The sequence below is a fragment of the Pholis gunnellus genome (assembly GCF_910591455.1).
Source record: "Pholis gunnellus genome assembly, chromosome: 24".
In the NCBI taxonomy this organism is placed as follows: Eukaryota; Metazoa; Chordata; class Actinopteri; order Perciformes; family Pholidae; genus Pholis; species Pholis gunnellus.
In genome coordinates this window covers 3,488,033-3,503,916 of record NC_136551.1, presented here as the reverse complement: position 1 = coordinate 3,503,916, position 15,884 = coordinate 3,488,033, and the positions used below count along the sequence as shown (strand labels likewise).

General features: G+C 44.5%; 2 protein-coding genes across 2 annotated transcripts; both read right to left on the bottom strand.

Moving 5' to 3' along the window:
• Positions 1–622: 622 nt before the first annotated feature.
• Positions 623–9,860, bottom strand: LOC306715460 (vascular endothelial growth factor C-like). Its single transcript, XM_079185845.1, has 8 exons — positions 9,217–9,860; positions 6,282–6,522; positions 5,943–6,133; positions 5,370–5,500; positions 5,178–5,281; positions 4,562–4,696; positions 3,924–4,125; positions 623–2,536 (listed from the first exon to the last, which is right to left on the bottom strand). Exons 1-8 carry the CDS (start codon positions 9,316–9,318, stop codon positions 2,425–2,427), a joined length of 1,218 nt encoding a protein of 405 aa, XP_079041971.1. The 5' UTR covers positions 9,319–9,860; the 3' UTR covers positions 623–2,424.
• A 2,202-nt stretch (positions 9,861–12,062) lies between these two features.
• On the bottom strand, positions 12,063–15,442 carry LOC306715462 (stomatin-like protein 2, mitochondrial). The gene is made up of 10 exons (XM_079185847.1): positions 15,301–15,442; positions 14,507–14,659; positions 14,303–14,402; positions 14,154–14,212; positions 13,897–13,998; positions 13,662–13,796; positions 13,345–13,489; positions 12,983–13,062; positions 12,739–12,867; positions 12,063–12,625 (listed from the first exon to the last, which is right to left on the bottom strand). The coding sequence occupies exons 1-10, from the start codon at positions 15,340–15,342 to the stop codon at positions 12,518–12,520; spliced, it is 1,053 nt and encodes a 350-aa protein (XP_079041973.1). The 5' UTR covers positions 15,343–15,442; the 3' UTR covers positions 12,063–12,517.
• Between the last annotated feature and the right edge of the window lie 442 nt (positions 15,443–15,884).

Genomic DNA, 15,884 nt, shown 5'->3' with positions numbered 1-15,884 from the left:
AGCAGTTTATTCCAGGAGGAAGGATTATATTGCTCCGGTGCGCTGGCAGCAGATAACACAGTAATGGATGAAGATCAAGCCTCACCTCGTGCCCGTCTCACCGATGCCAACGTGATACGACTTCAAAGCTAAAACAAGAGGAACCACACTGCCACGGGTGCGTTCTCCACCATGTTTTTAACCTCTTGACATATTTGAATTTAAATGACATTTTTACTGGACTTCCACCAACCCGAGCCGTGTTGCATGATTATTGTAAGCAGAGCAGCCCAAAGTGCGTGTAATTGGAATAACCCCTCGGCCATTAATCATGCACTGGCGTCACCTAATGACGTAGTGAGGCAGACGGTCACGAGACAGAAAGGCGATCCCTTTGTTTCCCATCTGAGTCAATGTTTAGTGTGGTAGACGCAGACAAGAAGAGAGAGAGACCGACAAAAGAGGAGGGAGAAGAAGAAACCGGAGACCACGAGGAAGAGCCACAGGTGTGCAACTTTTCCACGAGATCGCCGTTTGAAACGTGAGCAATGCAACATTTGTAATCTAGTTTACGGGAAAGATTACAACGTGTTATATGTGTTTAAACAGACATGTGACTCGTCACAATAGCACATTGTTTCTCTTACAAATGAAAAGTTTAATTCATGGGCAATAAAATACACAATTGCTCAGTTCAGTACATTCAGGGGTGTTGCTGCTACAGCCTCAGGTGGTCTGGTGTGAGCACAGCACATGGTGGCTGATTGTTATCATATTTATATATCTATATATCCTATATATATATATATATATATATATATATGGGATTTATATATATATATAAAGTCATCTTAGCCTCGTCCCATAATCGTCATTTGCTGCCGGTGTTAAGCAAAAGTTACATAGTGTTGCTTTAAATGACAAAATAAAATCAGGAATTTTGTTATTTCAAAAATAGATATAACATACAGGAGATGCTTTTTATATTTCTCACAGGTTGTCGCTGCCAGAGTACCCTAAAAAAAAACAATATTTAACATTATCGAAACAGGGACACAAACATATCAGTCAAAGATCAATATTTAAAAAAATCAATACTTCATAACTACTTTAAATATTTAACTGCCTGAAAACAAATTTGCTCTACATCCATATATCACAAACACAATAATCTCTACACTGCAATCTTCAACCTAACTTTTTAAAATCAAAAATCGTTTTTTTAAAGCTGCATGTTAGAGGCTAACATTGATCTTGCAGTGCAGCCAAATGGGCAATTAAAAACAAATCAAATTCACAATAATAATTCAAACTGCTGGAGTACAAAGACATGAACATAGTTTCATTGCAAAACAATATTTAGTATTGATAGTGACTTAAATACAGTATTTTACAGCTCCACATGGTTTCCTCTTCAAAATATCACTTTTAAATATGAAAAAGATTTAAATATTTACAAATAATATTACTTAAGAGTGTGTAAAGTTAAATTACTAGAAGTGTTGCCATCAGTTTTGATTGGATTCAGCCACGTATGAGAGAAACGTTCAAAGAGGAAAGTAGAAACTAAATGATAAAGTAGCGGTTTGTTTAAATTAGCGTTTAATTAAACAGGGTCTGGCATTAAACCTCTTCTCAGACAAAACGAGAAGGCTGAAGTTTAGACTTTTATGTAAAAAACAAACAAAAAAACAAGCAGCCTCACTCCGTTCCTTTCAGTATAGTTGTTCAAATGAAACTGTAGTGTTGGAAACAGCCTCTGGTGCTCTGAACGGATCACCCAAACATCCTGTCACCATTTCCACCTTTCCACCGTTAAAAGAGGGAATACAAGGCCCCCGGCAACAAAACATGACACGATTTCTGCAAAATACATCCTTCAACCTCTCAAACACCTCGTGACTCAAGACTGCCAAAGTGCCTCAAGCTTATTTCATCTTTAAAAAATAAATAAAAGCACGGAGCCTGGTCTGTTATTATTTTATTCCACTTTCCATTTCACACAGTCGTGAGCGGTGTCTCTGCTGCATGCCGGTGGTTGAATATCTTGCTCCGACACGTTGCGGCGGGGATGAGCGCTGGCTCCGCGTCTGATTGGTCCATCCCCGCTGTCCTGCTTTTAGGTAAGTGTGGTTGGTGTTACAAGAGTCAAACACATCTCCTCGTTGTGTCTTTGGCTGAGATTACTCCACTTGTGTGAGTTTAACGGCGTACTGTTTTGTCCCCGTTTCACTGGGAAGCACTCCTGTCTTCCCTTTTTGAGTGTCAGAACACAGACAGCGTCAATAAAACTCCTCTAAGTGCTGCTGTGGTCCAGCACATGTGTAGTTCCACCTTCCTCCTTAATTTCCACTTTCTTTGAAGGCCAAAGGGTTTTGAGCTTCACGTCGAGGGGCGATGTGTGGCTTCACCTGCAGCCTTGCTCCTCTGCCTGCCTGCGATTGGTCAATTCCACTTAGGCCTCATGTGGTTGGGGATGCACTGGCAGACCTGGTGGCTGTAGTAAAAATCACCATTGCACACACGTCTGGGCTTTCTGCACGGCAACCTGTAACAACTAGACAGAGGAGGAAGAGGCACAACCAAGAGGAAGATGGAAAGTACAAAAAAAACAGAGAGGAGAAAGTGAATACACAAAAGGAATGAAGACAGAAAGGAACCGAATATTTGTTGAGGGAAGGGTTGGAGGAACAAAGTAGAAATAAAAACACAGGGGAGCTTATACTCTCTTGGCATGAATACTATCAATTATTCAGATCTTCACATCCCTTTTTTGGATAAAACCCCGATCCAGGGTGCATCAAACGATTCTGTGCGTGAGAAAAAGAGGGAGTAATGCTCAGGAGAGGAAGAATAAGGCCCAAATTCTGGGAACTCATCTTCAAAATCACAGTCGGTGTATTGTCTTCTGTGCACCACCTCCTGTGACCAGATGTTGAATACAAAGAAATAGACAAAAGAATGATGGGAAAAGTATTGTGCATACTCGAATACCAACGCCTCATATTGTACTGGGTTGCACCAGCTATTCAAGATTCTGTGAGCTTTCCCACACGCGTAAAGCCCCGATTAGTAATCCCTCATATCAAAGCTCATGTCTGCATTCATGTTTTTCCATTGTCACTCCGTCCGTCCCCGGGTCTGTCTGCTCCCCGTCACCCTGTCTGCCTCTCTGCAGGCCTCTCGGGGGTCAGAGGGAGGTTGAGCTCTTTGCGTGCCGGCTGTGGGAACGGCGACACGCAAGCAATACGACGCAGCTGGGACCGCGCGCTCCGGCGGTTTTTGCACACCGTGTGTCCATAAAAGGCCACATTGAAACATGCGAGCTAAAGAAAACGGAGGAAGAAAGTTGTTCTTTTTCGCGTTTTGGAATGCTTGACATGTCCATTGAGGGTTCGCTTGCTTTCTCCCCCCCCCCCCCTCTAACTCCCTGTCTCTCACAGCTCTGGTTCTCTTTCCTCACCCCTTTCTCTCGCAGAGAAGACTTGTGGTGGCGGTCAGCAACTCACGCACACAGGACCAGTTTGCCCAGTACAAGCCACTGGTTCAGGGAACTGCATTTAGATTTGGACAAATTGGAAAATAGTTGTCTCCAAATTGAAGTTGCTGTCTTGTCCTTAACTACAGTCCCAAAGAGTCGGAGCTTTGAAGAGTGAACTAATATGTAGAAGCAGAAAAAGTGACACAGAGCGGGCGTTATCGAAACAAATATCCATCGTGCCAATAAGAGTTATGTAATTATTGCTAGTTCCTTCATTCAATGCAATGAAAGTGTTCCGATTATTGTCAAAAGCAGAACAGCTGGAAGTTTTCTGCGGGTTTTAGATCCGATTTTTCTTTTATGCAACTGTGGAATTAGGAGAAGAGGAACCAATGACCTGTAAACGATGAATACAAGAAACCTGGAAACCTGAAACCAGGACGAGGACAGACCGCCAGCCTACCTGCAGGAGTTGGGTTTGAACCTCTTGCCTTGCCGCAGACACGACTGCGGACTCTCTCTGCACTGACACAGGCAGGTGTCGGGGTTCAGGGGCTGATTCCCGGGACACTCTGCGGCACACACGCAGCCACACAGCTCGTCGTCCCACCGCTGGCCGGTCGGGCACCACTTCCCCTCACCTTGACCGACACACTGGCATTCACCTGAGAGAAGAAGAGAGGCATTAGATTGTGCAGCTCTGTTGGTGTTGTTGCCAAATATCTGGTGGTCAGGTTCTGACTTGTTAGATATTTGCATAAAGCCCTACTTCCCAAAACCTCCCTCTGTCTGTGTTTATCCATTCTGGCTCCATCTGGCCTGGTTGCTTTCCAAATTACAAGCCTTTTATTGGAAACTTGGTGTATTCACAGTAAATCGATCCTTGTGAAACCAGAGGAAGCAACAAAAAAAAGAGGTATTTTTAACCACTTTTCACCCAAAAGAGCATGAGAACATTGTGTGACTCTCGCTGGTTCCCCGTCATATTCGTTTGTTCTTTCTTTACATCCTCTAAAAATTCCTGACTCGCTCTCCGACTCTGACTTTTAATTCTCTCTCCCCACAGCGTCAAATATTTTCAGTAACTGGAACCCTCCTTACAGGTGTTGTGGTCCAGTTTCCATCCTGGATCGCAGCTGTCCTCGGTGAGTCCATTTCGACAAACGCACTCGCATGTGGACTCGTGCAGAACCCTGTTGGGCCCACAGAGAGCCAGCAGACCTGAGTCCAGCGCATCTGGAAGCCAAGTGGGAAGAAGGTAAGAGTTTAGCGTCGTCTTTCTGCAGCCACATCACGCACAGATGGCAATCAGCTGATTCTAGTCAGTCACCCTCTTCCCCATCGGAATCTACGTTCAATCGATACGGTTCGCCGGTTTATTATTAGAAAAAGAAAAAGTAGCTGGAGAGTTTGAAGGCACTAGTTCACTACATGATTGTACAAGTAAAATGCCTCAAAGACACTTTCGCTTCTCGTGTTACGGCTGAATAAACATTCCCTCGGGGGGGAAGTGGTTTCACATCGTTTCATTTGCCGCCCAGGCATCATCACCATCACCACCAGGCTGTGGTGGTGGAATATTTGAATAAAATTCTTTGCCGAAATCTGACCCACATTCCAAAACTGGATCGGGGGGGGGTTTGAGGTGGAGCCACATTTTGGGTGACTTTGCGGTGAGGTGAACCCTATTTGTCTTAACTGACCAACGCACCCTTACCTGTCTCTCTCTCAGAGTAGTTTATGGCGTCTGTGGAGACACACACACAGTTCACTGGATCCCATAATGACCCAGAGGCACAGGGGAGGTCGGGCGGGGAGCACCTGCGCAGACGCACGTATTAGAAATCCACGGAAGCGTGACGAATGACTCAGAAATGCGTGGAAACACACACAAACACACGTCACTCACAGGTGATCTGTCGCGGCTCGTCTTATGATGGAGTGGAGCGGCCGCTTGGAGAGGCATTCGCACGAAGTGTGGTTGACGAAGGTTACCATGATGACGGAGCGATCCATCCTGGGCGGGGAAAGTTCCATCAACTGGCGGGAAGAAAAGAAAGATGAAGGTTAGAGATGTGTGTGTGTGTGTGCACAAAACTGTCGAGTGTGTACTTCTTAGTTTTTTCCTTCTTCTTCTGTCTTTACAAGAACACTGGTTGTGAGTGTTATGAAGTGTTTCGGCTGACGTGTAGAGGATGATGTAATGATTGCAAGGTTGTGCAACTGTGCGTGACTCTTGACTCGATGTCCAGTTGTAGCCAAAGGGTGTCCCACTGCAGCAGGGCGGTGTTTGTGATACAGACGAGCTTGTTACACAACTGGGTAGGTCTCGTTCTGTCCTCTTCCCCGAGGCAGTTTTGAGGTGTGAGAGCAGAAGAATGCCAAGACGACCGTGTAATGCGAAGCGAGTGTTGGAACAGTTCAAGTGCTCAGACGTGTCCGACATGGGAGTAAACAGGAAGGAGCCAGCTGCGCCACTCACCGTCTTGTTGACGAGCGCGTGACTCGTGTTGGTGCAGTAAAAGGCCTCGTTGGTGCAGCACCCGCCGCACCGATGCAGCGCCACGCAGCGAGGGAGGTAGAACTGGCTGGTGGATTCTGGGTACTCTTTGGCCACCTCGACACACACCTCTCTGGGCTGGCACGAGGTCCGCTGGATCTCCTCTAAGATGACTGAAAACACATGTGACTAAGTAACTGATACAAGAGAGCTTTGAAGTTATCTGATAATATATCCAGAAACCACTAGTTTGCCTTTTATCTAAGCGATGTCATCTAAATCTACTGTATTGCACATCTTGGGAGGAATCTCGGCGTTTACCTCCCAGAGTCCCGTCCACTTTGAAAAGAGCCTCCTCCCTCGGCTGACCCCACAGGTCCTCGCCGTCAGAGCGGACTAAAGGGCTCGCAGAGGAAAAAGACGGGGAAGAAGAGGAGGCGTGCCAGGATTTCTTCCTCAGGCACTGCTGAAGCAAACTGTATTCGGGGTAGAGAAGCTGTAATAGCTGATCCACACTCGTCACTGACTCCAAACTGGGCTGGTCATCTGACAGTGCTGGAGCCTGGAGAGGACAGGAAAGAATCGTGCAGACAAATGTGACTTTAATGACAATATTTAGTTCTTTACGTGTGTGCCAGAAAGTGTTGTAATCGCTCAGGTTGAAAAGGATACTCTCCGTCTTAGATACTGTCGAGTTTACAGAGTGAGCTTTGCTGGTTTGAGTTGGATGAACAGTGAATACCTCACGCGGCTACCAATGTGTTGCAACATGTTACTGTTGGCTACTGTTAGTTATTATGGGTACGTGTGTCTTCTCCTCACACACGCACACACACACACACACACACCAGGTTGCATTTGAGTACACGAGGAAGCTACAAAGTCTGCGTTTTCTTCCTGCCTTAGTATTGCGGTTCTTGCTCTTTTCTTGTGGGTTCCCTTTCAAAGCTTCCAGACGGCTAGGAACTTAAAACAGAGTCACCTGAGGCAACGTGATAAAATTGGAAATGACTTGCCCTGCTGCTGCAGTGCCCTCGAGCAAGACGCTGTGATCTGACCCAGTTTACCAATCTGGTTGAACGTTTCGTTCTACATCTAAGTCCTTTTGGGCGCCTTATCAATCAATTTGTTCTGGTATTATTCCTAAAAGAGGAATTTTTTTGTTTCAATTATTAAGAAAATGACATTATCAACAGGATTTGAAGAGGTCACAGTCAATGTATTGTGGGAAATGAGCATGCTAAGTTGTTTTCTCATCTCTGTGTTCTGATTATTGTACAGAGTTGTGCCGTATTGTTACGTGCCGGACCAAGTCTATGCAGGAAATCTTCAGCTTACAGTAGCTCCATAAACATTTCCCGCAGTGAGTCATCCCCGTAATGATTTTCCTCTGCCGTCGTGATAGATGACTCCTCTCCGTAGACGTTCGGCGGATGAAACATTACTTGTGTGACAGACTGGCTGCTGGGTCGTCTGTGGGGACCAAACGTCGGCCTGTTTGAGTATCGCATATTACTGCTTCCTCCGGGGAGGGAGCGCGGTTGTTTAGTTTCCCAGGCCGAGAAAGAGCAAACTGGTTCAGCTGGCATCACCCAAACAGAAACCAGATCTCCGTCGTTATCAGTCTCTCCATTTATCTCTTTCCGTCTCTCCGTCTACCTCCCCCTCCCTCTCTGTCTCTCTCCAGACATCTCGTATGTCTCAACACATGCGGTAAGCTGTGACAACAAATGAGAAGTTGTATTTGAACAAGATCCATATAGAATACAAGACGAAGAAGCTACAGCCGTGTATCTTTTTTGGGGGGGGGGGGGGGGCAGATTTTGGTATTTGTACCAAAGGCTCCATAACTGTTAATAGTCAAGAGACACAATCTATAATAACATTGACAGTTGGAAGGATGGATTCCTCTCTCTCTTTCTTTTAAAGTCTTCCCAGATTTCCTCTCTCTCTCTCTCTCTCCCCCCCTCCTTTGTGTTGTTAAGTGATTGCATGACATGAGGTCATCGCTGTGGGACCATGAGGTCATGATGGACGAATGACCAGAGCTCTGGGGTCCAGCAGTAGATCCTGCTCACACACACAGACTCACGCACATGCATTCGTCACTCACTCCTTCTTCCAGTATAAACTTGTCATGTCTGCAGCTAATGATACGCACAAACACACAATTTTACTCCTTCAAACAATCGATAACTAGCCGGTCCGCCAAAATATGTCATTGGGATTCATTCATTCAACTCCAAGAGGATCGTATGACGTAAGATCTCTTCCAGTGAATTTGAACACAATCCCCTCGTAGTAAACTTGTATTTCAACATCAAGAACAGACAGAGAGAGTTTCACGACTCTGCCCGACACGTTTTTGAATTTCTACAGAATAGCAGTGAATAGTTTCCTGGTTGGCTCGTGAACAGCATTTACAGTGAAGCAGACAGTTGACATCGCGAGCTGTGACTCTACATGTTTGTGACTATTTGAAAAGGAAGTGATTTAATAAGCTGGGTCTGACATTAGACTCCATTTAATTCCTTTAAATGTCTAGTTTGTACGATTTGGTGTCCAGGAGACCTGAACCAAGTGGAACCAGTCCAGAACCAGTGCTTGGTTTGTCCGTTCTGGGCTACTGTAGAAACATGGCGGCAGTATGTAGACATAATAAGCTAATTCTAAGGTACCGAAAGCAACAATTGTTATTATTATTCAGATTCCATTTCTGCCATTAGATGCCCTTAATGTTACACAATGCTCCTTTAATGGACCTACTCGTAGGAGCGTTTTACTAGTCCATTGAGTTTATTTTGATAATATCAATATAGATGGCGGATCAATACTTGGACCTGCTCGGCACAATAACGACTGCAGCTGGTGTTGTGGATGACTGCATCATCGTGCTGCACTCTTTGATAATGTCAATCATAATATATAGCTAAATGAGCTACTTTACTGTGGGTTTTCTTCTTTTACTTGTTTCACATCTTTCTGGTTTGGGCCGTTGCTTTGATACATTTCTATGCTGACGACACCATCTCGCGTGTCGTCAGATGATCAACTTTACCGCAAAACAGATTCAACCACCTCCGCACCTCTTCTAGTAGTAGCTGTAGACCTTTCAAAAGAGCACAGAGCTTCGATATCCCTTCTCTCTTTTCCTTTAAGTTGTCACCTGTATGTAATCAACAGCAGGCAGACATTCACAAGCTGTAGAAGTTAGTGAAGCTCCTCAATAGACAATGAGTTTTTATCGATGTCTCACCTCGGTGGCCATGTCTCCAGTTGGGTAGTAGTCCGAATAGTCTTGTCCTGAGCACAAACTGCTGACATTAAGCATCCATAGGAGCAAAGCTGGTATCCACATAGTGAGGGGATGGAGAGGAGAGGAGATATCAGGGCAGAGGAGGAGGAAGTTAGCGAGGTGAAAGAAAGTGAGGGAGGAGAGGAGGAAAAGGAGGAGCGGGAGGGTATCACAGACTCGGCAGGTATCTCTTTGCTCCTCTCTTCATTCTATCCTGGGACAAAGTTGCTCTTCCGGCGCAGGTTGTTTGAAGTTGGGAGACGAGCTGAATAAAACATGATGAGGAAAAACCGTCTCCCCTTCTCGGCGTCAAACTCGGCTCCTTTTTTCTTTCACTTCAGCAGTGCACTGCGTCTCCATTCTCGCTGCCGTTTGATTTGATGTCAGGTGTCTGTTTTGCCTTTTTATCTCTGTACGTCTTTGTTGACCTTTGTCTCTCCCTTTTTTCTCTCCAGCCTTGGTTGCCTTCGTCAGTCTCTTCCCCTTCGCCCTTCACACTTGCCTTCTTTATCTGTATTTTCTCTTCACACAACAGCTGTGCTCTTCCCCTCCCTCGCTCAGATTATCCCTGCCTCTTTATCTGTCTCCTGTTTCTTCCTCGTGAACCTCCGGGGCAAAGCTGTCTCTCTCTGGACTTTTTTTTTTTTTCCCTTTCTAAATCTGTCACAACTTTTTCTGTCGGGCTGTCTGATCCTTTGAGAAGCATCAAAGAGAGAGAGAGAGAGAGAGAGAGAGAGAGAGAGAGGGGAAAAAAAGAGGGAAGAGCTTTTTCCAAATCCTGCCCCCCCCCCCCCCCAAAAAAAAAGTAGAGTAGTAGCCGGAGGTTTAAAAAAAAAAAAAAAAAGGCCAACCAGAGTGAATGTGCGTCCTGCTCATAGACGTCCTGCTGGAGTGAATGAGAACAAATACAAGGATAGGAGGATTGTATCTTGTGGGCGGAGTGAAGGAGTTGAAGGAGCTGATTCTGCGTTACAGCTGACTAGACTAGCACACTTCTTTTTTATTCCCCCAGAAATTGTCGGCTACACAGCGTCTGCAGAAGCAGTCAGCGCCTTGGCACTGACACACTTCCTCTTAACACATGCCATCATCCTCCTTTTCTGTGATTTAGATTCACCGGAGAGCCTATTTGTGCTCTTTAGAACTTTAGAAAAAAGGCCAAAAAAAAGAGATCCGACTGTCAGTTGTGAAATCAGATGAAGCTCACGTGTTCCCTGTCACTCTGATTCGTTATCTTGAGGTCTTTGTCCTTCCATCTTTGTAATCCCTGGTAATGGAAGCAGCTGCCAGTAAGACTTAAAAAATGTGTGTTCAGTAGCAGCCAGCGGTGATGCATGTGTGAGTTGCTTAACTGCAGCACTAAGTGCCTTTTTATGAGCTGCTAATACCTTTGATGTCTCTCTCTCGCTCTCTCTCGCTCTCTGCTGTTTCTGCTTCATGTCAGCTGTCGCCGAGTCCTGCTGGTTTCTCTATTCACCTATTTCAATGTCCTCTTGCGTGAGAGACAGACGGACATAAAACCACACATTTGGTATCGCACACCTGCAGCTCCACACGCCTTCTCTGCCTTTTACTCCTTTCACACGTCATCGAGCTCCATCGCTGTCTCCCTCCCTCCCCCTCTCGCCTCTGCTCTCGTTCTTTCTCCCTCTGCTTTTTGCCGTTCAAGGTCCTAAAAGTGGCAAACTTTGCATACCTCCTTAACTATACCGCCCCAAGGCTGTGGGCATCTGTGTCTGTGTGTCATGGAGGATGAGGAGGAGAAGGGGAGGGCAAGAGGAGGTGAGCAGCAGCAGGAGCTTTGTCTAAATTATGATATATCCCCCCCCCCTCTCTCTCTTTTAGGGCAAAGCCGTCATTATGGGGAACACAGACGGACAGACAGATGGGAGACAGGAGGCCGGCAGCGACGAGGAAGGAGAAAGAGGTGTGTCTGGGAAACGCTTGATTGAGAAAACATCCGATTTTTGGGCCAGTCACTGCCAGCCTTTTCAAGGATTAAAAAAACGCACACCCCCACACACACACACACACACACACACGGTGGCAAGTGTCTGCTTGCAGTACGCTTTATGTGTTGAAATCTGTGCAACCAAAATCCACATTCCAGTCATTGCTTTCTCCATTTCATCATGTGAGCGTAGAATTAGAGGTGATAGAGAGGGACCTAGAGGCTTGCTGGTACTTCAGAGGGTCTAACGTTCTTGTTTAAAATCAAATCACTAAAAGGAATTAAAGGATTAAAGGTTTGAATTTGAACCTCTCTGATAAAATATTTACTGACCACGATCCTCTCCAAACCAAATACAACTAAACAAAAACAAATTTAAGAAATACGCTAATTTTGCATCCAAAATGACATCATTTGTACCACTGACTTCACGTCTCAGGAGTCACCGCTACGTTTGAAGGATGTCTTCCGTGCTGTGCCACAGATGAACTTGGTGAACCGTCTCAAAATCAAACTGACAGTAGCGGGTCTCACACAGTAGAAATATTTGAGGTTAACGGCTCAATCACAACAGTATAAAGTCTCATATCAGATTTTACACGGAATAATAGAAAAGGTATGTGTTGACTGTTGACTGTTCCACTTATAACGAGGTTAGTAGCGCATTTATGACAACTAGGAGCTTTGTGAAAATGCACTTGAATGACCCTCGAACACCAACTGACATGTCTGAACTGGAACCAGAGAACTCCTCTGAGCTCCATGTGGATCTGAGATGTTGTACTAAAACCGGAGAAACCATACTGTTGCAATATTAATAACACATGTTGTCGTTGCTCTCGGAAACAAAGAAAAATCTTTATTGTTTTGCATTGTTTTTTTATTTTTCTTAGTGCTCACATTTCCCTTTTCTCCAGTCATCAACTAAACATTAACAAATGTATTTATGAGGAATCATTTGTCTTCCAGCAACTTTCTCGACTTCAGAAGGTTTATATGAAATATAGAAAATAAAAAAAACATCAAAAGAAACTTCTTTCGAAAATATATTTAATTTTCGACATGATATAACAGCCAGCAAACGTCCATTTAAAGCAACAAGAGACATCATTCGTGGCTCAGTTTCTCTTTTCCTTTTCCTTGCTCAGCATCGTCTCCCGTTTATCCAGCGGCGTTCCTCCGTCACGACATCCTGTGCCCTTTGCACCAGACACCGAGTCCACACAGCGGTGCCGTTGTGCTCCATAGTTGTGGTAAAACCTCTTCCTCTTTTGTGTCAGCGACAGTTTAGAGCATTAACGGAGTCCACAGCTACTGGGCCGACGTTGGCTGGACGGGAGGCTCTTCAATGGGTTCATCCGTCTTCATGCTCTCGAGTCTGGGCCTCGGTTTGGCCAGCCTGCTGTAAATAGTCATGGCCTGAGGGTAAAAGAGCGCCATAGTTAGAGACATTTCATGATAAAAACATGAAATATATCTTTTTTTCACTAGAGTAAATCCCAAAGCATATTTGTGGGGCCAAACCAGTATACCTGTGTGACCATTCCACTGACGTCCCCGGTGTTAGAGGGCAGGAGCACCGTGTTGGACTCTTTGGCGAGGTTGGAGAAAGCGGAGACGTACTGTTCGGCAACACTCAGCGAGGCCGCGGCATTCCCGTTCTGTCAGGAACACAACCTGGTTACTGTAAAACACTGGGAATAATGTTTCCAAATAACCCAGGATGATTTCTAATCCTTTAATGACAAATGACATCAGAATATATCTACTTCATACCTGTTCAGCCAGAGCATCTGACAGCAGACGAATGGCCTTGGATTTGGCTTCTGCTTTGGCTAACACGGCTTGGGCCTCACCTTGAGACAACACAGCGTGTAAAGGAGCACCAAAGTTGATTTGTTTTGGATTTACAGTATATTGTGGGCTTTAAACCTCCTATTTCAACATTCTTCTTGATTCGCTTCTACTCAAATGTGCTCGCATGTTTTGGTTTGTTTGAGGGAGATCCTTGTGTAGTGTTGTAACACAGTCTGCCGGCATGCAATTAAATGCTTTGTGGATTCAGAGTAATGACGGTGCTACGTCAACAAGACCTTCAATTAAATCTGTGATCACACGATTCATGCATGTAAACCAACCGGCTGCTTTGTTTATCTGCTCGGCCTTCTGTCCCTCTGAGGCGAGGATCTGGGCCTGTTTGCGACCCTCTGCGATGTTGATGTCTGCTTCTCGTGTCCCCTCGGACTCCAGCACTGTGGCTCTCTTCTTGCGCTCAGCCTCCACCTACGCAGGAAGCGGAGAACAAAGACGGAAATATTTCTCTTCCGTGGAAACAAAATACTACAATCACCCAGCAGTTGGTCGAGGCAACTTTCACAACGCAATACTACCTCTTAGGTTACCTAAAAATGAGGTGGTACTGCACAGAATATTGCGAAATGTCATAGTGTCTTACCTGCATCTGCATTGAGTCTTTAACACGAGGAGGAACTTGTATATCTTTGATTTCATACCGCAGGCAGCGGATTCCCCAGTCGTCTGACGCCTGGTTGATGGAGTGGACCATGTTGGAGTTAAGAGACTCCCTTTCCTTGAAAACAAAGAGAGGCAGCAGGTTCAAGGTACACACCTGTATCATGATTGTGTTGTAATGTAACACACACACACAAGGCAGTGCAGATGTTTCTTACCCGGAATACTTTATCCAGCGTGAGTTTGCCCAGTTCTGATCGCATTGTGGTTTGCGCGAGCTGAGTCACGGCATATTCTGGATCCTCTACACCATAACTGGCCTGGAGAGACACAGAATTTATTAGTCTCGTGTTTAATCCAGCTATCTGGCGCCACCTGCTGGTAAAAGACAGCTCCTTGATGCTTTAGCTGGAACAGTCACTTTACGTTAGCCAGTTACAAACCAGTTTCTCGTCGCTTCTTCTTTGCAACGTACCTTAAAAGGATCTAAGATTCTCAAATAAAGGACTCCGTCAATTTGCAGAGTCACGTTATCTGTGTAAAGATAGAGAACATATCAGTTCATTCAGCCATGACGATGGTTAAATAGACCAATAATAAGCACAACTGTTTCCAAAAACTTACCTTGGGACACAGCGGACTGTTCAGGAATGTCAATAACAATCTCTTTAAGGCTTTGCACGTAACGAACTTGGTCAAGTATGGGAATGAGGAAGTTCAGTCCCTGTAAGAAAGGACAAAAGATTGGGTTAAATGATGCTCTGTTAATGTACACCAATACATTGATGAATTTTAGTCCTGGAGATAGAAATCAGCCTCCTCTTATACCGGCTCTAAGATGCGGTGAAAGCGCCCCATCCTCTGGACCACCCAGGCCTCCTGCTGTGGCACAAACAGCACCACGGTGTTCATGGGTAAGCGGGAGGCCCATCGTTGCTGGACTGGAGTCGGCCACAGTCTGGGCACCGTCCGCTGGGAGTTCTGCAGAGACAGGAGACACATAGTGATGTACAAATCAGTTAATCTGCCCCAATTATACCCACATTTACCTCTAAGATCTCCTACTACTGCTTCTCATGTATGTTAATATTGTAAAATAGCTCTTTTACTATTTGGTGGTGGCTGCAAGAGGTTGAAAGTTATGATGTGGGACAAGATTATTATTATTTTTCCTTGAGCAAATGTTGCGGTTGTGGATAATTGTAGAAAATGTTCTTAAATTATATTCAAGTTTCTGAGTTATATTTAGTTTTCCAAGTGCTTGTTAAGGCTTCCGGTTAATGACGTCATCCCGTAAATGCGTGGCCTCTAAGTGCCGCAGGTGAAATGTAATGTTAGTTATTTTATCGATTAAAAGGTCTCAAGTAGTAGTAGTGCAGTAACGTTACAGATATATATTTAAAGCGTTTATATAGAAATCGCAGTGTTTATTGATACAAATGCACACATAGAAATCTTAAATGTAAGGTGCTAGCGGTTGAAATAACTGGCTAACGTAAAGTGACTGTTCCAGCTAAAGCATAGGGCTAAAGGTAGCATGCAGCTAGTTAGCATGCAGCTAGTTAGCCAACCTTTCAACTTGCACAAAAAGACTGTTAGTGTCAAATAAACAGTGTCTTTACCTTAAAGACCGCACCGCCAGCCTGACACAATGTCCGTAACATGCTTTAAATAAAAGCAGTTAAATGATATACACGGTTACATAAAGGTTAAGGTGTTAAATCCAGACTGTCTCCATTGCTGTCAACAGCGTTAGCTTTAAATGTTACAGCACAACATCGCCCCCTATTGTCTCGGAGGACTGCACTGCAGCTGAGTATGTGATTATGATAATAAAACAATAGTGTGATTATGATAATAAAACAATAGTGTGTAACCTTTGCCTCTTATAGTATTAAGGACAGGCTATAAGATGTATTTTTCTTGTTATGTCTCTAACAACATAATGCAAAATAGTACAACATGCAACATGGTATTACAATAATAATACTATTCTATTTCATTGTATATATTGTGCATTTATATACTTAATATTGTTATTCTTTACTGTCATTTGTATTGCTTAAGTATATTTTTTGCTGCTGTAGTGAACAAATGTTCCCTTGCAGGATGAATAAAGTATCTATTTATTTATTGTGAATTGGTAGATTTAGATGTAACTGTTACACTCAAGGCACTTCTTTTTTATGTCTTTACAGCTGTATTT